General features: G+C 46.5%; 1 protein-coding gene across 1 annotated transcript; it reads left to right on the forward strand.

Annotated features, from left to right (window-relative positions):
* The first annotated feature begins 722 nt into the window (after positions 1-722).
* LOC121833110 (succinyl-CoA:3-ketoacid coenzyme A transferase 1, mitochondrial-like) lies at positions 723-23,051 on the forward strand. Its single transcript, XM_042286208.1, has 9 exons — positions 723-822; positions 1,142-1,240; positions 9,241-9,374; positions 12,211-12,303; positions 14,847-14,996; positions 15,133-15,239; positions 21,728-21,788; positions 22,837-22,944; positions 23,031-23,051. Exons 1-9 carry the CDS (start codon positions 723-725, stop codon positions 23,049-23,051), a joined length of 873 nt encoding a protein of 290 aa, XP_042142142.1.
* The last annotated feature ends 29 nt before the right edge of the window (positions 23,052-23,080 follow it).

Raw genomic sequence — 23,080 nt, forward strand, 5'->3', positions numbered from 1 at the left:
CCTCAGCATTAGATTCGGTGTTAGGAAGCTCATGTAATATTGATTTGCTCTGTCGCGAACTGTTCAAACATTTGTGGGGGACAGAAAAGCGTTTCCTGTGATTTCAGACAAAGCTTCAGATAACTAGCAACCATAATTTTAAGCCCCAAGATGAGTAAAGATGAGTAAGTGTTGTTACTCTGAAGCATCAGAATTAATTGGGGGGCTAGTTGGTTGAACATCTAGACGGTGGTTTTAAAAGCGCAAATGACTAAGAAGAGAAGGAGGGGACAGGACAGAGCGCTCTGTCCTGTCCCCTCCTTCTCTTCTTAGGCCTTTGCGCTTTTAAAACCACCGTCTAGTTACTCTGAAGTGTAGCTTATTTAGCGGCACTAAACTAATCTAAGGAAATTAGTTTTCTTGCAACACCCGCGAAAACGGTCTTCGCGGGTGTTGCTTTTCCGCAGTGCATCAGTGCTCGATAAGAAGCGCGTACAACGGGAATAACCCGCCGCGATCAAAACTTCGAAAAATCCGAATATCTCAACTCAGCTCGAAGCGAATATCAAATAGCGCATTATTCGAAAGTTAGAATATTCGAACTACCCTCTTGGTGACAGGTAAATCATATATTTTTAGTTTTTGCATGTGTGTGTGCGCGTGGGCGTTTATGTGTGTGTGTGTGCGCGCGTCTGTGTGTATGTGTGTGCCTCGCAGCTTGCATTTTTGTATTATGATTACAGATGGGTCGTTTTACAAGATTAATCAGAAGGTTGTGCATCTACGCCTCAGCGGATGAAGCTGTCAAAAACATCAAAAGTGGATCCAGTGTGCTCATCGGAGGTCGGTAGCTTTCGTAATTCGTGCAATTGAACATACTTAAAATATTTTTCGTCAAGATATTAAAGATGTAAAGAGTAATTTGAGTAACAATATATACTTCAATACAGACTTTCGGAAAGACTCAAAGTCTCTATTGTTACTCAAATTTATCTTAACGTAATCCGTGCATCAAGGCAATGCGTGTCCTTCGCATGAATGATGTCGCTTGGCCCAAGCATGGTAAGCTGTGAGCAGAGGTCGGCATTTTTAGTTGATCTCACTGACAGCTAGCTCAAAATAAAAAAAGCTAGAAACTCACTAACCCTCATTATTCTTCCAGTCCTTACTCACGAACTCACCGAACTCGTGAACTCACCGAACGCCCCTCACCGAAGTCATGAACTCACCGAACTCATGCACTTCACTCAACCTCAAACTCGTGAGTTTTCGAGGCTTACGAACTTACTCACCCTCACCTCACGCATGATCGGTGAGGATGAGTGATTTGAGTGAGTACACTGATGAGTGAGTTTTGCCGAAGTCTGTGAGCATGCTCAAAACAGGGATGGAACTGCTGCGCCAAATGCGCCATTGTGAGGCTGTTGACTTTGCATGCGCCACACTGATACAAAATTATAAATAAGGACGAAATTGCTCCAAGGTGCGCCCAAACTGAAATTATAAACGATCCTCGTCAAAATTAGCCGTTTCGCAGTTTTTGTTGGCGATATTAACATCGGAACTTCCGGCCCAAAGGGAACGCCAGTGGATCCGAATCCGAATCTGTATCCAAAAAGCAGGGCCGGCCTTTGGGGTGGGCGACCTGTGCAGCCGCACAGGGCGCCATTCAAAGGGGGGCGCCGAAAGGGCCGCCAGGTCATGCAGGGCTCAAATCTCAAAGTGTTAAAAACAAAAATAAAAAAAAATAAAAATTGCGGGGGCTTAGCTCGGCTATGCCAGGATATGTAGCGTGAGCTTATGCGCACAAAATGAGAGGCGCTATCAAGCGGCTCCGGTGCAGCGTCGGACTTGACTACTGTGCAACGGAGGCACACAGCTGGGCACGCGGCGGCGCCAGTGCGTTTGCCACGGCTATGATGTCACTCCTCTGGAATGCGGGAAGTCGGATTTACCTTGGCTGCTATCGAGGTTGTCCTGCTATATTGTGTCTTTATTCAAGATTTTCGCTGCTAATTCGAGGTAAAAACGATACGACCCTCGCTATTGACGCAACGGTCACCGATCATGGCTGAGGCGGGTCATCCCGCCGGCCAAGGCTCACCGTCGATCAAAATGGAACTGGATGGACAGGCTGAGCGGCCATCATTGGGTATGTCAAGCGCTTCAAGCACAGTCTCTTACTATGAGAGCATCTCTGACGAGCTGGACGCCAACTCGGCACCTTTTCAGCTCGTTCAGAACCGAAAGAGACGCAAAGCCTCAACTAGTTCGGAGTCAAGCGACAAGACCGTCAAGACTATGAATCATACTGATCCCCACCTCACGGTGATAGTCAGACCCAAGGATCCAGACAAAGTGATCGCAACCATTAACCCGAAGAAAATTCAAGAAAAACTGGACATGACTGCTCCAGACGGGGTGATCCTGGTAAGGCCAGACCGACGACTCAACGTACTGGCAATTGACACCAGGAATAGAGACGCTACGAAAGCCCTCCTTGCATTCACCTCACTAGACGGGATCGCTGTCCTGGCCTACGAACCGCTCCCACGACAATCGGCGGCCGGGGTGATCTACGAAGTACCAGCAGACCTTACTGAGGTCGAACTTCAACTGGCAGTTCGCACTACTGCACCTGTTATCTCCATCCGACGACTGGGTAAATCCGAGACCGTCAAGCTCGTCTTTAGCACGGACACTCTACCAGAGTACGTTACAATCGGATACACAAGATACAAGACACAACCGTACATCGAGAAACCACGTCAATGCTCCAAATGTAACCGTTTTGGGCACGTTCGAACCGCCTGTACAAGGGAATCGCGATGCGCTCGCTGCGGGGGACCCCATGATTGCACCAAGTGCGAAGCGGAAGACCCACTCTGCATGAACTGCCACAAAGCACACGACTCTACATCTCGTCTGTGCCCGGCATACAGAAGAGAGCAGAAAATATACAGGTACAAGAGCGAAGCTAAGGTTGGTTACACCTCAGCAAAAGAGGCTCTACGGTCTACACAAGATCAGATGTCCACTGGCCATGCCAGGACAGCAGGAAACCAAGCAAGAAACGACGTCGCAGCTCACGATTTTCGTGCTACACGAGATTCCCCGTCAACGCAGCAATCCAGCGTGAAAAAAGCCAAGACCTACTCAAAATCCACAGAAGCTACAGCTCCTACTTTGCAGCTAAATGATGACAGAGAATTTCCAGCACTTCCTGGATCTGCATCAACTTCGCGTGTCGAAGATAAAGAAAATAGGCAACCCAAGAGGGACCAGTCAAGGGCATCAACCAGGGAGCAACCACCTACGTCCGGGGTCAATCTCCAAACCATCACCAACGTTGTCCGTAATATTCTTCGTTCATGGGATTCTCCTATAGCCCAAGCACTATTAACCATACTAGATGCCATACTTCCGCTTGTTATGATCTGGTGTCATTAGACAAGCTTCGTAGAGATGCCACCGTCCTTCAGTGGAATGCGAGAGGCCTTCGAAATCGGCTCTCGGACTTTAGACAATTCATATTCAAATATCCTGTTCCTATTAAAGCAATATCAGAGTCGCGAGTGACGCACAGCATCAGACTATCAGGGTACGAGCTTTTTCATTCCCACAGAACAACTGGTCTTAGCCGAGTTTTGGTCGGCATTCGAAAGGACCTGACCTATATTCAACACGATATTCCATCGCACCCTACAAATGAGTATATTGCTGCGACGGTTAAGATAGAAGACATTTCGTTCACACTTATTGCTAGCTATATACCTCCTCGAGCAGCCTTGGACATTCAGAGGCTGGATACAATTTTACAGCAAACCCCATCACCACATTTTCTGACAGGAGATTTCAATAGCCACCACTCATTATGGGGAAGCAGAAAAATTAATGCTCGAGGGCAAGCCTTATTGGACGTTACACTAAAATATGACCTTGCAATTCTTAACGACGGTAGTCCGACGTATTTCAGAGGTGCATCTACGAGTAGCTCTCTAGATTTATCGTTCGTATCTTCATGTCTCGCTGAGGGAGCCAGGTGGTTCGCTGATATTGAAACTCATGGGAGTGATCACGTGCCCACTTACACTACGTTTCAAGGATTGCATTGCTTGAAGAGGCGTACCACAATGCATTATACTGACTGGGATATCTTCAAAACAAAACTGGAGTCCGCCTGCAATACACTAACGGAGACAGAAGGATTTGTTGCGGCCATCAACTCTTCAACCTCCGAAGCGACCAAAACCGTCAATATGACAAACCCCCCGACAGCTATTGATGGAGAATACGAACGACTGCGTGCCATCCGCCGGCGAGCTGAACGCAGGGCAAGAAAAACTAAGAGTGCTGAGGATGTCAGGGCTTCTAGGAGAGCACAAAAGCGCGTTATACGACACTTGGACAAGCTTTCCAAAAAACGTTGGCGGTCTCTTAGTGCCGGCCTTGATCCCAGAAAGCCAGTTACTCGCATATGGCCCATGATGCGAAGCTTGCGTGTTAGGCCGCAGCAAGTTCATCCCTTCCGAGCCATCGCTTTGAGCCGCCAAGTCTCAGCAGTAACCATAGCCGAGGATTTCTGTGTCAAGATCACCTCCTGCTCTACTCTTATCGACTGCAGAGTGAATACGACAAATGACCACCCATCCGTAAGTGTATGCAATGCTGTTGAAGCATATTTTACTTTAAAAGAACTTGATATGGCACTCTTTGCATCTAACGTCAAGTCGTCCTCGGGCACGGATGGGATACGATACTCAGCCTTACGTCACCTGGGGGAAGCGGCTAGAACCTTCTTGTTAAAGGCCTTCAACTCCTCATGGAAAACAGGAATTATACCGAGGCAATGGAAAATTGCTCGTGTGTTGCCGATCTTCAAACCTGGAAAGTTTCCCCTAGATATTAATTCGTATCGTCCAATTGCATTAACAAGTTGCATGAGCAAAGTAATGGAACGAATGTTGCTAGCCCGTATGGAATGGGATCTAGAAAATAGAGGATTATATCCCTCGTCCATGAATGGATTTCGACGCGGAAGAAGTAGCATCGATAATGTTATTGATTTAGTGACAAGCATTGAACAAACGAAGACTGTCAACAAGATAACAACAGCTGTATTTGTGGACATAAAATCGGCATTCGATACTGTAGAACACGGGGCCATTCTTCACGATCTGGGGGCCATTGGCTATGGAGGACGCATATATACGTGGATTGCAAGTTACCTTGGAGAAAGACAAGTGTACATATCGACGCCGGAGGGCAACACTGGTTTTCATGAAATCAAGAGGGGAGTACCGCAAGGGGGGGGGGGGGGGGTCATTAGCCCCATGCTTTTTAGCATTTCTCTAATAGGCCTTCTTAAAATACTTCCTAAAACCGTTCACGTATCTATATACGCTGATGATATTTGTTTCTGGGCGTGCAGTAGGTCTCTCTACATAAACAAAGCAAGACTACAAAAAGCAATAAACATCACAGCACGCTACCTCCACGAGCGGGGTCTGCATATATCACCGGACAAATCAGCGGTGATGGCATTCAGCAGAAAACACACGGACAAATACCCAATCGTGATCGATGGAAAACCAATTCCTTACGTCACTGAACACACGTTTCTGGGTGTCACTCTCGACAGGCAACTGACATGGAGCCCCCACATAAAGCGCCTAAAGAAAAAGCTGACCTCGTTTATCGATATAATCAGAATGATTAGTGGGACTAAATGGGGATGTTCTGTCTCTGCCCTAATGGCCCTATACAATGCTCTGTTTCTCGGCCTTATGCGCTACAGTCTTCCTGTTATACATAACGCATCACGGTCTCTTAAAGAATTAGAAAGTGCCCAAGCACAAGCTCTTCGAGCTTGCTTAGGGCTGCCGAAATGCACATCGAATGCGGGAACTCTGGCTGAAGCACGAGCAGTTTCACCCGCCATTTTAAGGACACAAGAAACGTTGCGAGCTCATCTTCGTCACAAAACTCGAATACATAAACATCATCTAGCAAATATCTCAACAGAGAGACCATCCTCAGGATTTGCCCAAGTAGTCACGCTTTTGGAGAATTATATTCCCAGATCATCTGAAGCGGCTACAATTCCAAGATATCCACCGTGGAAGTACCCCCCCTTAGAAATCAGAACAAGTATCCCAGGGATCACTTCGAAAACAAAGATGCCTGCGCCGGTGATCACCCAGATTGCTCTTGAATACATCAATAAATCATACAACTCATTCCGCCACATCTTCACTGATGGCTCTACAATGACGTCATCATCGGCTCTGGGAGTCTACATTCCTTTTACGAGAACATCCATAAAAGCAAAGCTGAGCCGCGTCACCTCATCAACGGCGACAGAGCTCGCGGCAACTCGAGCAGCAGTGACACAAGCGGGAACTGTTGAACCTCAAGTTTGGGCAATATTTGTTGACTCGAAGCCCGCTCTCTACACCCTCTCCTCGATGAAAAAAAGTACCCCATACCTACAACTTGCACAAGATATTTTGGAAGCAGCTCGCCAAGCTTCGTGCCAAGGGCACCATTTTATTCTGCAGTGGGTTCCTGCCCACTCCGGGATAGCCGGAAATGTTCTTGCCGACAGAGCTGCTAGAGATGCCCACGAGAGCATTAATATTGTCTCTATACCATTCTCGAGACCAGATACAAATAGCATGATAAGAAACATTGGCCAAGAAATAACATCGTCTCTTTGGGAAGACCCTCAATACCACTACAGATATCTTTACAATATTGATCCTAAGCTACAGTTTCGGGCTCCACGAGGTTTGCCAAGAAAAACGGAGACCGTGCTACACCGCTTGCGGCTTAAAGTTGCGTATACCAACAGCTACCTTCACAAAATCGGAAAGGCTCAGTCTCCTGAATGTGCATCGTGCGGCGGCGTCCATAACATCCAACACGTAGTCTGCGAATGCGAGGAATACAGCCATGAAAGGCAGTTAATGAAGAAACACCTCAACATCAAAGAGGACGAACAAATAAGCATCGACATCGTATTTGGACCCTGGATGACATCTTCTGACGGTTATAAGGCCACAGAAGCTCTCCTGACGTTTTTGAAGAATACTCGTTTACAGCACAGGCTGTAGTGTTCTAAAGTGAACTCAAGTGGTAAATGACGCTTGCCATTGAAACACTCACATCTCCATTTATTTTTAATTTTTACCTTGTATCACTTTTTTATATTCTCTTATACTTCCTTTATATCAATTTTGTTTTCTTACCTTTCTCTACTCCTTTCTATTTTTTCTTTGTTTTTCCGTTCATTACACAGTGTAGCAAACCAGCACAAGGCGCTGGATGACATCACTGTTTTAATAAACGCCTACTTTTCTCTCTCTGGAATGCGCAGACTGGCGAGGCGGGCGCGGCGGCGGCTTCGCGTGGCTCTCATAATGAGCCGTGCTCATTATGCGAGCCGTGCTCATTATGAGAGCCACGCGAAACTGCTCAACCTCGGCCAGTGTAGCTAACGCTACAAAACAGCCGTATCGCCGGAGGGCGCCCCCCCCCCCCCCCCCCCCTTCATAAAGAAAAAGGTGATGGCGCTCGCCGTTTGGCATTTCGGCCGCAAAACCAATGACTGTGCAGTCTCTAGCTGTAGGCTAAACGAACCGACGCATCCTCGGCATCCGGTGAGCCTCTATGGGACAGAGGCTTCAACCCGACTGAAAGTTATATGTGTAAAGAACTCTGGAGCCGCACGCTAGGAATGCAGAGTTAACAGCCTGAAACCCGTCCGCCACCAGACAGCTGAACTTCATGACGCCCTTGTTGGTTTGGCCAAATCACAGCAGGCAGACCTTGGCGCCCGACATGAAGCTCGAACTCTTGCAGGGCAGCTCACGAACCTTAAGTTTCTCGTTTCCATTTTTGTGTGGTACCACATTATTTTTCAAGTTAATGTTGTAACCAAGAACATGCAATGCAAAACGAAGGACATCGTTGCGACCACCCAGCTGCTGAAAGCATGCAGCGATTACATCGACAATTATCGCGATGTCGGGTACGAAACTGCACTGGCAACTGCGAACGGCCTTGCCGAGAGCAAGGGTGTTGACAGTGTGATGAAATCGGCCCTTCGACTCCGGCGAAAAAAAGCGCCGATTCTGTCATGAGTGCCAAGACGAGGTTGATGATGTCGAGACAAAATTCAAGCGAGAGTTCTTTTACGAAATGATTGACACCGTAAATATGTCGATTGAAGAACGTTTCACGGTGATGGAGCAGCACGTGAGCCTCTGGGGGTTCCTTTACGACCTCACCCGACTTCCTGACAAAGCAGAACTTCTTGAACTGTGCCGAGGCTTTGACCACGCACTGAGACACCTAGGAAGTGCAGCCATCGACGGTACAGATCTCTGCGAGGAGCTGATCTACCTATACAGCCTGCTGCCCACCGGATGCAGTGCTCCCCAGGACGTTCTCCAGTTCATTCAGAACAACCATCTACGTGACAACTTCCCTTATATGAGGCTGTCCGACGTCACCCACTATGGTGGCGCTGCTGTCGGCACTGGGAACTCGCAGTGCACCCAAACCTAATGTAAACAAACGCGAGATTTTTTTTTAGAGCGCAGCTCTTAGGCGCCCGTATCCGGGTTGAGCGGCGTCGGCGTAACCGCGCACGTTGCATTAGGAAAAAAATGCCCCGCTAAATTTAGCAGAAAATTTTCCCCGCTAAACTTAGCGGGTAAATTTTCCCGCTAAATTCAGCGGGGAAACTGAATTGGTGCTGAGGTCACGTGACGTGAATTTACTAGCTAAATTTAGCGGGGGAATTTTACCGCTAAATTTAGCGAAAAAATGTCTCCACTAAATTTAGCGGAAATTTTCCCCGCTAAACTTAGCGGGAAAACCTTCCCACTCAGTTGAACGAGGAAATTTTTCCGCTAAATTTAGCTGGGAAATTCGCGTCACGTGATCTCAACACCAATTCAATTTCCCCGCTAAATTTAACAGGAAAATTTTCGCTAAATTTCTCCGCTAAATTTGGCAGGAAAATTTCCCCACTAAATGCAAGGCAGCAGGCCAGGAGGAGAGGAGGGTACGGAGGGGGAGGAGGTGCATACCCTCCCTCTGTTCCTTCCCCTCCTCCTCAAGAGTTGCGCTCTAATTCGGCGTTACAAATAATTGTAAACGTCCTTAATTTTTTTTTTTTTTTTGTAAGCAGCGAGTTGCTGTATGCATAAATCTTGCATTTTCTCACAGCGCCCTGGTTTGTTTGGCATTCAGGTTTCGCTCCGTGCGGGTTTCCGGAAGCTCTGGTGACTGCACTGTCCAGGAGGTCAGTCAAGGACCTGAAGATCGTCTCAAATTCTTGCGAAAGCGGAGACTCCGGAATCAGCCATCTCCTCAAGGCAAAGCAGGTCGATAAAGGGTGACCTGTTGTCTGTCGAACCGTGTTCTGACGGGGCAACAGCAGGGCCCGCCTAAAGAGACTCTTTTCGAAAGTCAAAGCCATACGGTGGAAGTCTTAAAAGCTCTATTATTTCCGCGCTAATGGCGCAGTGATAGGAGAACAATGTCACCTAATAAGCACCCCGGACTTCGTGAATCGAAGGCGTCGTACCAGAACCAACTCCCGCCTTCTACCCTATGCTTTCGAAGATGTCAGATTCTTTTCTGGTGTGGACAAGCTGTTTATAGGGTTGCCATTAGAGCGTCAGGTCTGGCTCCGGACAGAATGGTGAGACTGACTTTTGAAAAGGGTCTTAGCCTCTTGACGTGGGCAGGTCGAATTATCCTCATAAAGAAACGATGCCAAAAATCTATTGAAGAGTTTTAAATGGTGGTGGAAACAAGCCGTAGTCTTCGCTCCACTTCCGCACAGTATCCACTATGCGGTGAGAAACTGAGAAAGAGGATGAGATGGATGAGAGCGCGCTGGGGCGTCAGGGCACTGCATTCATGAATGAAGGGATTAGCGAGTATTGGATGGTAGGGTAGACTTAAAAGGTAGCTGCCTTAATTTGTAGCTACTCACTGTTCGAACGCTTTCGAACGCCGAACACCGCGTTCGAACGCGAGACACTACGCGAGAAGGAGGAACAGACGACGCTCTTGTTCGCTCTGATGGGACGGAGAAAATGGGTATGGAAACAACCGCCACCAGCTTTTGCGACCAACCACTTTCCAGTCAGAGCTCGGCGTTCAGGCGTTCCCACGCGCTCTCGTTTCCTCCTCTCCCTCTGTAATGAATAATTGCATTTTTATCGAAACTAACTCGGATTACGGTAGTGTGCATCGTGCGCTGTGGACTATTGGCATCTTGAAACAGCGTGAATGTTATACTGACGGGGAAAAGAAGTGGACGATACAAACGCTGACTAACAACTGAGGGTTTATTCTCGATTATAAGTTGTACGATCTTCCTCTATCTAGAAATTCTACCTCACTGTCTATCGCCTGACTCACGCCAGGTTGTGCCCTCCTCCTCTTATTCTGTGAACCTCTGCAATCTCGCAAGCTTTTGGGTCCCTGTGTTTACACAACAAGGCGGCACTTTCGTAGTAAGCATGTACATGCGCAGTGACGGAAATGCATTGCCAAATGTGAGCACGCGGTGTTAACGAACTACGCTGCTCCCGGAAGCTAATGTTGTGACATTTGCCCGATGTACACCTTCCCGCACGAGGATGGTATAGGACGCCCTTTTTGCATGGTACGAACTCGATGCGGTGCTTGATTCCGCGCCCGCTCTCCCTCTATCTTTCTTTTAAGTTCGCGTGTGTTTCCACAGCGGAGCATATTCAACTTGTTACTTGCTGAAAACACTACATCTACTCATGTCTTGAGGCGGCTCTTTTAAAACCGTGCGACATGTGGTGCACGTAAGGGATGACTGTCACATACGTTGTTGTTATTTTTCCCTTTTAGTGCAACGGCATTCTTTAGCTAGCCCCCCCCCCCCCCCCCCCCCTCAATTTCGCGGACCTTTCTGGCCTATTTTACTAAATTTCTGGTAAATTTGGCGCGAAAATTGATGTCACGTGACCTGACCTACAGACCTACAAACAAATGCAGGTTCCCCGCTAAATTTCGCGGAAAAAATTGACCTCACGTGACCTATGTACCAATTTAGTTTCCCCGCTAAATTTGGCGAGAAAACACATCACGACCTTGAAATCATTTATTCATCAAGAACGTATCGACACTAAATCAACGCGGCGCACGATCGCCGCAATCTGAATCGATCGTTTAATAAGGTTGGCCTAGACGTCGTCCTGGCCTCGTAACAAAAGGAAGCAACAATAGTGGTTTCTGCAACCAATGTTTTCGTAACTTTTCCCCGCGCCTCTCCTTCAATACTTTTTTTTTTTTTAATGTTCTTTCCTCGGCTAAGGCCATTACCGACTCTGAGTAACAGTCTCCCGACCTGGGCGGAAAGGCTTCTTTCCTTCGTCCCGTAAAACATTCACACTGTTTCAAGATTAACCCCTACCAAGTAGCCCAATTATCCTGCTTCTGAAGCAAGGAGAGTTGGCCCGCAGTTAACCAGTTGCCAAACACCTTACACGCGTACCAACTGCGCATGTTTGCAGGCGCGAGTGCTGACGACGTCATGAGCCACCGCGAACCAACTGCGCGTGTTCGCAGGCGTCGCATGTTGGCGAGCCGTCATGGCCGCCGCCAACCAACTGCGAGTGTTCACAAGCGTCGGGTCGCGTGTTGACGACATGTTATCAATCACCATACACGATGCTTGTTCACCACAAGTCTGATCCCCGTGGTGCGATTTTACTTGCTATTTTACAACTGGGGCGATGAGCATCGCTGCTTCCAGCACGCTTCTTTTTCGCACGTGCGATGTCGCGATTGCGAAATCGCAAGTAAAATCTTTCAGGCATCAGTCAGTGCGTTCTCCGTGTCGTCGTAAGAAGAAAAAAAAAGTAAATAAAGCGCGACAAGGCGACGTTTCGAGAGGACACGGCGGCCCCTGCCAGCAAGACGAACTGAGCGTGGGCGGCTTTTCTCATAAATTGCGATCATTTTGCATGTGATCATCTGATCGATAGATGGAGCTGCGGATGCTTTCTATGTGCACTGATTTATTTGCACTCTTTTTTCATCGACACTTGCAGCATATGCATCGGTGCATGTCTGAAGCAACGATACAGTGTGTGACTGAAACTTTAGTCGTTTTTCTTTTTAAGCAGCTTATAATGCATAAAGTTAAAGTTATACGTCTGCTAATTTGTGCAGGTAAAGAGTGTGATTACCTCATTCGTGGACGGTAATCCCGAATTCAAGAAGCAATACTTTTCCGGAGAGATGGAGCTGGAGTTTTCTCCTATGGTATGAGGTTCCATATTCGTGCTTTAATAGGGACCTTTAGCAAACCGTTGCCGAGCTCCGCGTACCGCACTACCGGAGTTTTTGAAGCATGCTTTTAAGAGCGCGCCCGGGTGGTACCGTGACCGCGGGGCGCGTGCTTCAAAGCTTGCTTCAAAGGCTCCGATATAGTGCGGTACGCTGAACACGGCAGCGGTTCGGTAAAAGTCTCCATTAGAGAGTTTTAGTAGATCGTTCCCATGACTCCGATAACGATATCCCGATACACCGCCACCGCCTCCCTTGCGCATGCATAGTATCGTTATTGGGGCTATCTGGGGTATCGGAACGATCTACTAAAACCCTCTAATAACTGTAACGTCGTTACCTTTTCTTGGTCCATTCTCGAAATACGAATACACGTACGGATAAAACGAGTCGGGGAAGAGTTACTATTCAGTAATTAAAATCATGCCTACTTCTTAGCGAGGCATATTTTGGATGTAATATTACTCGCCCTGATTAAAACTATTTCAATGGTCAGCAAAAAAAAAAAAAGTTGCTTTTATTAATAACTGTTAAAAAAATTCAATCTGGAGTGGCGAGGGCCCCATTACACGTTCGGAAACCTACAGGGCTTTCAACTTCACTATTGCACCCCCCTCCCCCCCCCCCCCCCCCCCCCTCCCATAATGAAAACACAAACACCCGGCGCAAGTCAGACGTCATTAGGCAATCTTATAGCAGATACTTTTCACTCTGATAGCGATACCAGAGACAGATAAGGTGTCGTTGCGCATGCAGGTATCAAATATCATCACCCGAGTGCAAGAACAGACTAATAAAGATCTGGCCATCAGGTCCACATGTAAACGTGTACTCATCGCTTCGGCTTGCGGCAAAAATCGAAATATACAATTGTTTTTTTTTTCTCTACAGATTTGTTTTAGAAAACCATTAAAGCTACACAAATATACGGTCTTTGCAGGTGGGTTATACGACCAGGGGAACATGATGCAGGGGCTAATCGTACTGTAAGCCGAAAAATTACCTACAAATTGTCAATTAACTTTTTAATTAGTTAAAATAAGCTTATTGTTCCAATTAGAAACTTGCTGAGCGTCATAAAAAAAACGCCATATCAGTAACTTCTAGGGAGAATTTGAGCGCGTGGAAAGCTCAGTCGTGCGCTAAAGTTACCACTCGTATACCAGGCACAAGGCTGCAGCGGTGAGAAAACACGTATGATAAGAAACGGAAAATTCGCGCGGGCGGGTTATCGGTATACCGATAGCATGCTCCAGCTGCCCGAGTGACAACTTTAGCGCCCCACCCTGCTTCCCACGTCTTCCAAGTCTTTCTAAAATTTAGATGATGCTCAACAAATTTCTAAAGAAAATCATATGAATATTTTCACTAATCAAAAAGTGAAAATATCTCTCAGTTATATAGATATTTTGTTTCCTTGGCCCGTAACTCACCTGCCCAAACCACATTAGTGCAACTTTCATGGTTGTTTTTAAACAAATATGTTAAGCCCAAAAAGAAAACTGCGTAGGGAACGTTGCCATTGTCTCTTTACTTTTACCAATTCTTATTTTATAGGCGATGCAGGACGTCCCCATAATTCGTTGAGCTCTTCGCACGCGCCCTTGTGGTATCTCTAACCGCTCATTCACACTGGAAGCGGATCCGCGTTCGCAAAGCGGTTGCGAACGCGCTTGTATAAAGATCCAGTGCAATTGCACGTGCAGTTGATGTGATCGAGTGCGCGTGCAATTATACTGGATCTTTATAGACAATTGCAAGCATGGCGCCACAAGTGGTGCCCCATGCGAGCAAGCGCGTGCAACGCGCGGGTGAACGTAGCTTTGGCAAGCTCGTAATCGCACGGGCGTGCCTGCTCGAGCAGAGACATGGCGGCGGCCAGTCGCCCAGCTTGCAATCGTCTATACAACCGCGTTCGCAACCGCTTTGCAAACGCGGATCCGCTTCCAGTGTGAATGAGCGGTAAGCGAGCTGGTGAAATTTCAACATCTTGAACGCCCGACACTACACGAAACAAAAGTGACAACTTTTTGTTTCTATTTTCGGGTGTTCAAAATCGGCCATGGTGGCGCGAGCGCGTCCGTGACATGAACATGCTCGCATGGCAGCAAAGCGGCAGTGTAGCGTTTGATCATGCACACGTCACGGTCTTTTACAAGCGTCTGCCATCATGTGTCTATACGCGCGATAACGAAGCGTCAGAAAGAACTATATTATAAACAAAAATCAAAATGCAGCTCCCGCTTTCAGTGTCCTAACCAAACAGCAAGTGTTTGTCTCGTAAATCTGTGTTCGTATTTTTTTTTTCACGTTTATATTTAAAAATGCAATTCTGCTAGCCAAGTGTCCGCGAGGAACGCGAGAAATTGCAATAACGCACGACTGAAACGTGGCCGAAAAATATTTGATTTCGCTCGACAGAGGGGCTGTCCAAACATGAGAGAGCAACAGGCCTATTAACTATAGTCCCTGTATTTTTCATGTGTGGGGTAAAGCTAGTATTACCACCGTGTTTTCAGGGAACGCTAGCCGAAAGGGTTCGTGCTGGCGGAGCGGGCATCCCTGCCTTCTTTACGCCGACAGGCTACGGCACCCTCGTGCACACGGGCGGTGTTCCCGTCCGTTCCGATGGGCGAGGAGGAGTGGCCATCACCAGCCAGCCCAAAGAGGTGAGGTCCCGTACATTTGTTTCCCGATAAAGACCCACCTGGGGCTCGGGATGGACAGTCGGCGAGATCGCCAACGCCTCTTGTGAATCATCGCCGCGAGCACTTGTGTCACACCGTAACGACGCACGCTTTGTAGCACCGGGTGTTCAACGGCAAGAACTACATCATGGAGCATGCCATCACCGGGGACTTCGCGCTCGTGAAAGCATGGAAAGCAGACAAGGCTGGAAATCTCATGTTCAGGTTGGTCTGTAGTTCTTAGCGCGATCGCGTTTTGTCTCCGCCAGGGGTTGGGGGCAGTTTAATAAAGACCCGCCGTAATACCTTTGTTACACGGGCACGCTCTTGGACAACATTCTCTGGCTATGCAGTCGAAGCTGTGGGCGCATGTGCCCATGCGCACCTTGAGTGCCCGTCAAAGCTATGCACGCGCACTCTTCACCTTTGAAATACGCTGTTCGGGTCCTATCAAAGTGGCTGTCTTCTGGATGATCGTCGTAAAACAGCAGTACGAGGTTGGGTCTGCGACGCCTTCCACCTTCCACGTCAGGAAGCTGTGAACCGGCACCTTTATTCTGAAGCCTATGTTCAAACCGCGGTACCACGACCGCTGAAAGTTGCGAATAGTGTGATAACTGTGGTGAAGCGCAACTGCAGTTAAGGGTTACTTAATTAAGGGTGACCGTCTAACAAGGGTAATTGCTTATAGGGTGGACGAGCAGGGGATATAACCCTGATTGCTTAACATTTAATCAATAAAGAAGCGTGCACTCCCTTATGACGTCAGGCATCTGGTCAGAACTCCTCATTCTGATTGGGTCATGCGATACGTCAGCACTTCGGGGGATGTAATTATCCAATTAGTACGTCTTAGCAACAAGCACAAGTTGTTACATAATTACGTTTTTACGAAGCTTCGAGTCTTCACGATGACGCTTCGAGTTCCGCTACTATACCGTCTGTTTGGTACTCGGTTATTATTTTTTTTTAACACACAATGTGTTATATTACTGGCACCTAGAAGTTCCCGTAACGCACTTCCCGTAACCGAAGAGACAGACACATTGAAATTAGTTGGGCACGAGGGTTGCGTCATCATTCGGTTGGGGCTCGTGTCTTCACGGCTTAAACACGAGTCCCGGTTATCCAAACGCTGACGTAGTACTCGTGTTCAGTTTGTGTTTTGCACTCCGGTAGGCGACCTAAAGATCAATTTTTTTTTCGCTACTTCCGGGACCGTATAGTTCCGACTGCAGCGCGCCTCCTGACAAACACCTAGATAATCCGAAGGAACAGATTATTCAGGAGATCAGTGGAACGTATTACAAAAGAAATATGGGAATAGACCGATCTCACTAAGCGATCGGCGCATGCGTGAAGCCGCCTTAACTTTAGTTCACAGGAGGCAGACGGCAGTGCATGCACGACGGGGCTCGTGCCATCTCATGCTCTACACGCGCGGTGCTCCACCGAGGTTGTGGCACGTGCCCAAAGTTTAACGTTCCCTCGATGCATTTCGGCAGCCGTGGCGTAGTCTAACTTGCTGGTGTAAATTCCCTTAAAAAATTCACGCTTTCAATCATCGCCAATCATTGTTGTGGAAACGCGCAAGACACGTGCCACGAGCGGGTGCTCCGCCGCCAATCGCTTCCAAGGACCGCTCATACACCGCTCATTTCAGTTACAGTGTTCTAGAGGGGGTTGTAGTGGCAAGAGCGGCGGCCGCTTTGTGAAGATTTTCCTTGTAGACGACACCATGGCGCTGCTGTTCTGTGCCCTAGGAGCGCGGCCCCGCCAGCCCCATCATCAGCGCTGTTCGGCGCTTACTACTGTGGTTTGACTGGAGCTTTTCGCGGTGCGAAACAACTGCTAATGTTGTTCTGTATAGGGTGCCTTCATGTGCGCTTTGCTTAGGGTGGTGGCATCTCGCCATTTTGTCCCACACGTTTATTTTTATTTTTTTTTTTGTTCAGAAGCGCGTGAAAGAGCGCATTCCCGCACGCGTTTGTGGCTCTGACTGTGCTATGGCGACATTTTGTTTTCGTCGATTTCTTTGTATTTTCTCCGTGAGCGCGTGCTGTCGGCATCGGGTACTACAAAGGGTGGCATCACCCTTAACGGAAGGACATTGAGGCACCCTAGTTCTGTAAAGACGCTTTGCAGCAGCTGTGCATGGACGCCGCCATAACTGACCTTCAGTTTTTGTTTCCTCTTATTCCGTTTGTTTCACTTCATCATTACCACAGCAGGCCAGGTTATTGTGACTTTAGATTCATCTGTGTCCTTTTCTAAAGCATCGGCACTTGTAGGGGATCGTCAACTACCGTTTCAGTTGTTCGGTATATCTCGGTAAGACAAGAGAAGGGCAGCAATGGCGGCTGTAATTTGGCGCGTGTGTAAAGCGTCTATACTCTGCTTCACCTTATGAATGATGTACCGCAGGAAAGGCTACAAGTGCGAGCTCCTTGCTCTGGGGCACATCTCGGCGGCACAAGCTCTCGTGCATTAAGAGCTGACAACGCTATGAGCTCGCGCTTCTAGCCTTCGCTGCGGTACAACATAAGGTGAAACGAAGTATAGTAAATTGTAGTTCTGCCTTTGGACTAATGCCCCTAGAGTGTGTGCTATCCTCTACTTGAAATATTCGCGTGTTTTGAGGGAGATTATTTAATTAATATCGACTCCCCCCCCCCCCAGTACTGACACATCGTTCAGCAACGCTATCACTTGGGCTGCAAGCTTAATAGCTGCGAAAGAAGTTCTACGGTGCTACATTTTGGAGAAGCGTACCGCGTCACCCTCGTCGTCTTCTTCGTTCATCGCACACGTGCCATTAATTCCCCTAGGGCACAGAACTCCAGCGCCACTCGCGGTGTCTACGTCGACCGTCTTCATCATCATCATCATAATGCCTTATCATCATCATAATGCCTTTATTTGTGCCAATTAACAACCAACAAAGGTCTACAATGTGGCACAGTGAAAAAAAAAATTGCACAACTGTAAAACATGCTCAACTGATAAAACTAGCATGCAACAAAACACGACAGTACATTTTTAGCGACGGAAAATAATCTCATCTAATTGTCTACTGAGATTTACGTAGCTATCAAAAATATCAAACTTTTCATGCCCAAGATTGTTTACACTTGTCTGCATTCTTGTTGTTGGTGATGTCATGTGTTGATTGTGGGGATAAAAAGTGAGAGCTGTCCTATTTGAGCGAGTCGGTACGTTAAAGTTCACTGTGAACAAAAGTGTTGAGTCAATGTCCCCGTGAACTATTTTATATAAGAAGGCAACATCGCGCGATAATCTTCTGAGGGATAGACACTGTAGGCCAAATTTGTCGAGCAGGAGTTCATAGTTGTAAAAATGCCTTCGGCCAAGGTATTTGTCATAGATTATGCGCACAAAACGTCTCTGAACTGACTCTATTTTAGCTGCATCACGTAGTGTCAGTGAATTCCACACCACAGAGCCAAAGTCTAATCTCGATCTGATAATAGAACAAAATAAACGAAGGAAACAAGCATAGTTCGCAAACTTTCTAGTTAATCGAGTAATCATTCCAAGTAATCTAAATGCAGAACAGGCAATATGGGCGACATGGCAGCCAAAGGACAGAGTAGTGTCAAAGTACACTCCTAGATCACGAAGCGATGATACTCTTAAAATGCCCTTATCATCAATTGAGTATGAATAGTGTATAATTTCACGTTTTTTACTGAAAGACATGACCTTCGTTTTTTCTGGATTGATGATTAAGCAATTTTCCCGACACCAGTCTAAAATATGCGATGCGTCACTCTGAAGAAGGTCACAGTCATCGATCAAACTAATACTTAAAAAGAGCTTGATGTCGTCTGCGAATAACAGCACGTTTGAGTTTACTACGCAATTAGATATCTCATTGATGAAGATCAAAAACAATAGTGGACCCAAATTGGAGCCCTGTGGTACTCCCGATGACGGATAAAAAGGATCAGAGAAGTTATTTAAAATGCGTACGACACAACGACGGTCAGTCAGGTAGCTTTGAAGCCATAATAAAAGCACAGGAGAAACGCCATCACGTGACAATTTGTGCAGCAGCGAAGCGTGGTTCCCCTTGTCAAAGGCTTTCGAGAGGTCAAAATAAACAACGTCAACTTGACCGCGATTACAAACAAAAGGCACTGAATAATCAAGGAAAGTACAGAGGTTTGTCTCGACTGAGCGCCCCTTGGTAAAACCGTGCTGAAAAGAACTGATACAGCGCTTGAAATAAAAAGACAGACGGGTGTGCATCACTATCTCAAATACTTTTGAAAAAGAACATAGCAATGATACAGGGCGATAGTTCCCAACTTGCGAAGTATCCCCCGTCTTATGAATAGGAACAACAATAGACTCTTTCCACAGAGATGGAAATATACCCTTACTCAATGAAATATTAAATATATGCTCTAAGATAGGCGCAAAAAGATTCGAGCAACCTTTAACAATAAAGTTAGGCACATGATCTGTACCAGATGTTAGTTTCGGCTTCAGTTTCCTTATAGCCGCCAAGATCTCGCTAACAGTGACTTTGTCTACTGCACAAACATCAGAGTAGACAGGATCGTCAAGAAATGCACTATCTTTAGGAACATCGGAGGAAAAACAACCACTGAAATGACTTGCAAAAAAGTTGGCGATATCCTTCGGGTTAGACAGATAATCAGAATTTCTTCTTAGACAGATACCGTGTGTACTGCCTTTTGTATGTTGTCTAGCAAATTTCCAAAACTTATCTGGTTTGTGAAAAATACTATTTTCTACTGCGTTTAAATGCACACACTCGTCATGAATAAACAACTTTTTAACAAGAGACCGATAAATGCTGAACTTAGCATACCACATTTGCGATCCATTTTTTTTTTGTACAATTTGTGACAATGTGATTTTTTCTTTATGTAATATATTAGATCTTTAGAATACCACGAAGGATACTTTCTAGGTTTCGATGACCGTTTTGGAATAAAGTTTTCCATTCCATTTCTCACTACCGTCGTAAACGACTTCGCCGCTGAGTCGACAGAATCGTTCTTCAAAATGGATGACCAGTCGTAATTTTCAAAAAACCTATAAAGACCAAAATAATCGCCTGTGTTGAAGGAGTAATACGTCTGCTTTGGGAGAGCTGCAGATTTCAACGAATTATGGAAGGCAACAATAAAGGGTGGGTGAAAAGCGTCAACCTTAACAAGTGAAACATCGGCAAGAGTTAAGCCGATGATTGGCACATTTGAAAGAAAAAGATCAAGGACGTTCCCAGTGCAGTTATCAAACCCGTTTAATTGACTAAGGCCATTAAAATGTATGAAATTCAATATGTGAGACGACTTGCTTGCTGTTATGCTGTTTTGACTAGTAACAAATCCTGACTGCCAGTTGGCACCAGGTAGGTTAAAATCACCATAAATGTGCACCCTGAACTTTGAAAAGTCAATTTCTTTTTCCAATGTATCAAAGTGTTCATTAAAAATACGATTATCCGATAGGGGAGGGAAATAATAATTCCCAATTAGATAGTTACAACCATCATTTGAAAGCAATTCTATCCAAACGCATTCTGGGTAGGTTTCAAGGTCTTGTCTACGATGCGAGGTAACTGACTGATTTACGGCGATTAATACACCGCCTCCGAATTTCTGGCGAGTTAAAGCATAATCACGGTCACGACGGTGGACGGTATAAGAAGGCGGAAAATAGTCTGCACTTGAAATTTCCTCGTTGAGCCATGTTTCAGTTAGACAAATGATATTAAAATTGGAAGAGACTACATTTGGCAGAAATGTGTCTGCTTTGGTTCGTAAGCCACGAGTGTTTTGGTAGTACGCATTAAATGTCTCCATCATTCATCTTGGCATGATTGTTTTCAGATGTGCTCGTACGCGAAGCGTCACGCGCTTCATTGTAAGCGGGCGCCGCTCTTGCCACTACTCCCTCTAGAACACTGTAGCTCAGTGCTGCGCCGCCATCTGCTTCCTAGCGCCGCTCGAGACATGGGCCTCGTGCACTGGCACACCTGACGCTACTTGCAACATAAACCCAAACACGTCGAGGGGCTAGTGAGATCAGACTATTGTCCGTGGAACAGACTGACCACGAATTGTCTATCGCTGGAAGCCATTCTATCCTTGTTGGCTGCCTTACGTTCACCGCACGGAAGAATAAAACGAGCCTTGTAAATGCTTCAAAAGAAACTGCCGCGTGCGGGACACAGCACGAAGTAATTTGTTCATTTTGGCGAAAATATGATACCTGGTCCATGCTTTGTGGAGGGTGAAGGTCCGTTCTAGACGCTATTCGCAACTATCACGGCCCATAGTTGGCCCATTGTAATAGATGAGCCGTGCGTGGTTGGGTCTGCTACGGGTAAGTAATTCTAATTTTGTGAAATACGAGCGATATGAGCACCTTGCCTCACACTTCCAGGAAGGTGTAAAAAAGCAGCTTCATTTTGAAGCCAATCATCCAGGAGCTAGGGAGCGAGCGTGATTCTCACACCTTGGTATACCACCATTATGAAAGTTGGGAATATTAGGTCGCTTTATATGGAATGCGAGCAGGCTCACCTGCGAACACCAGAGTATTCAGCGCTCCTTCTATTCCAGGATGCGTTATCCTAGGGTTAGGAAAACTCACGGACGCCACCGATTGTATGTAAAAAACAGCTGTTTTTTTTTTTTCTTTGTTTCTTGTAGGAAAGCGGCCCAGAACTTCAACCCACTCATGTGCAAAGCCGCGAACCACGCCATAGCAGAGGTCCGTCTTTTTTTATCTCTCTCAATTTTTATCACGAAGTTATATCCTATAATACGGCATATTCACAAACAAGGGCGGATGAGCTGTGTATATAAACACACACTCACTAATTTTAGGTATTGTAGAAAGACGAGTTCTGTACGTTTAAAAGCGAATGCTATACGCATAACACGAATGCTAATCAAATAACAATAACTATCCTTTTTTTTTACTCCAGTTGTTTCGTATTAGTTATATACCCCGCTGAGACCTGTATATGGGGTACGGGACATTTGACTATAAGTGTTTCGGTTTACCTTTTTGTGTCCCTGCATGCCACCCCCACCGAACGGCCAAATAATACGAAATACAAATAAATCAACATGGGTAGCTTGTTGTCCCATAGCCCCCTTTTCCCCGAACGAGCACATTTACGGAATGTGTTAATTCGGGAAACGACAATTGTTCCAAATAAGGTGATTAACAGGTGGATATCTCAAAACTGCGGTAACACTGCTTGCACATTGTACAAAAGACAGTCCGCACACAACTAGGGAGTTTTAGGGAACCGTATTTGCACATCCGATACGGTACGGTGGGCCCTCCGGTTACCAACTGCGCATGCACGAGTCTTCTGTGGTATAGCGCATGCGCAGTTCGTACCGGAGGGCCCATCGTATACGGTATCGGACGTGCAGAAACGGTTTCCTAAAACACTCTGCTGTTTGAAGCGTGTTTCTTCCTTGTATATGACGGTTCCCGTGACGTTGGTCACACGAAAAGTGTCTGGAGACATGTGTTCGAAGCACACGTATGTGTGAAGCAGACGGGCTTCGAAGATGGCTCAAGCGTGTCCGCGGATAATAGTGTCAACTGGTCTGCGGAGAAACTCCGTGTCTGCTTAAATTCAATCTCAAACTGGAAACATGACGCAGGATGTGACGAATAGATCGCATTCGCATATCTTTATTAATGCTAGCGCAATATGTAGCTTCAGTACGACAAAATAATCCGTGTTTTGTCTTGCTGAAGGTAATGTTTTCTTTTGTGTGTGTGTGTTGCGTTTCAGGTGGAAGAGGTATGCGAGATTGGAGATATCCCACCGGATCAGGTGCACCTTGCCGGAATCCACGTCGACGGCATCTGCAGAGGATCGCGGTCATCGAAGGAACTGGTGGTGACGTTTTTTTTTGTTTTTTTTTTTGTTTTTTGTATACCAATTCTTTTTTCTCGCGCAGAGCGACGAATGGTTTGTTCATTCAGTTGCTTTTGTTTTTAACGTGAAACGTTCTTTGGTTATGTTTACTCCGGGT

This window comes from Ixodes scapularis, unplaced genomic scaffold, assembly GCF_016920785.2.
Source record: "Ixodes scapularis isolate PalLabHiFi unplaced genomic scaffold, ASM1692078v2 PGA_scaffold7__128_contigs__length_106722199, whole genome shotgun sequence".
Lineage (NCBI taxonomy): Eukaryota > Metazoa > Arthropoda > Arachnida > Ixodida > Ixodidae > Ixodes > Ixodes scapularis.

Excerpts from the sequence above, each read along its gene's own strand:
- LOC121833110 (XM_042286208.1), top strand. The coding sequence starts at position 723 with ATGGGTCGTTTTACAAGATTAATCAGAAGGTTGTGCATCTACGCCTCA. Across the intron at positions 823-1,141 it reads ATCCAGTGTGCTCATCGGAG|TCCTTACTCACGAACTCACC; the intron begins GTCGGTAGCTTT and ends TTATTCTTCCAG. Across the intron at positions 21,789-22,836 it reads CGAACCACGCCATAGCAGAG|GTGGAAGAGGTATGCGAGAT; the intron begins GTCCGTCTTTTT and ends GTTGCGTTTCAG.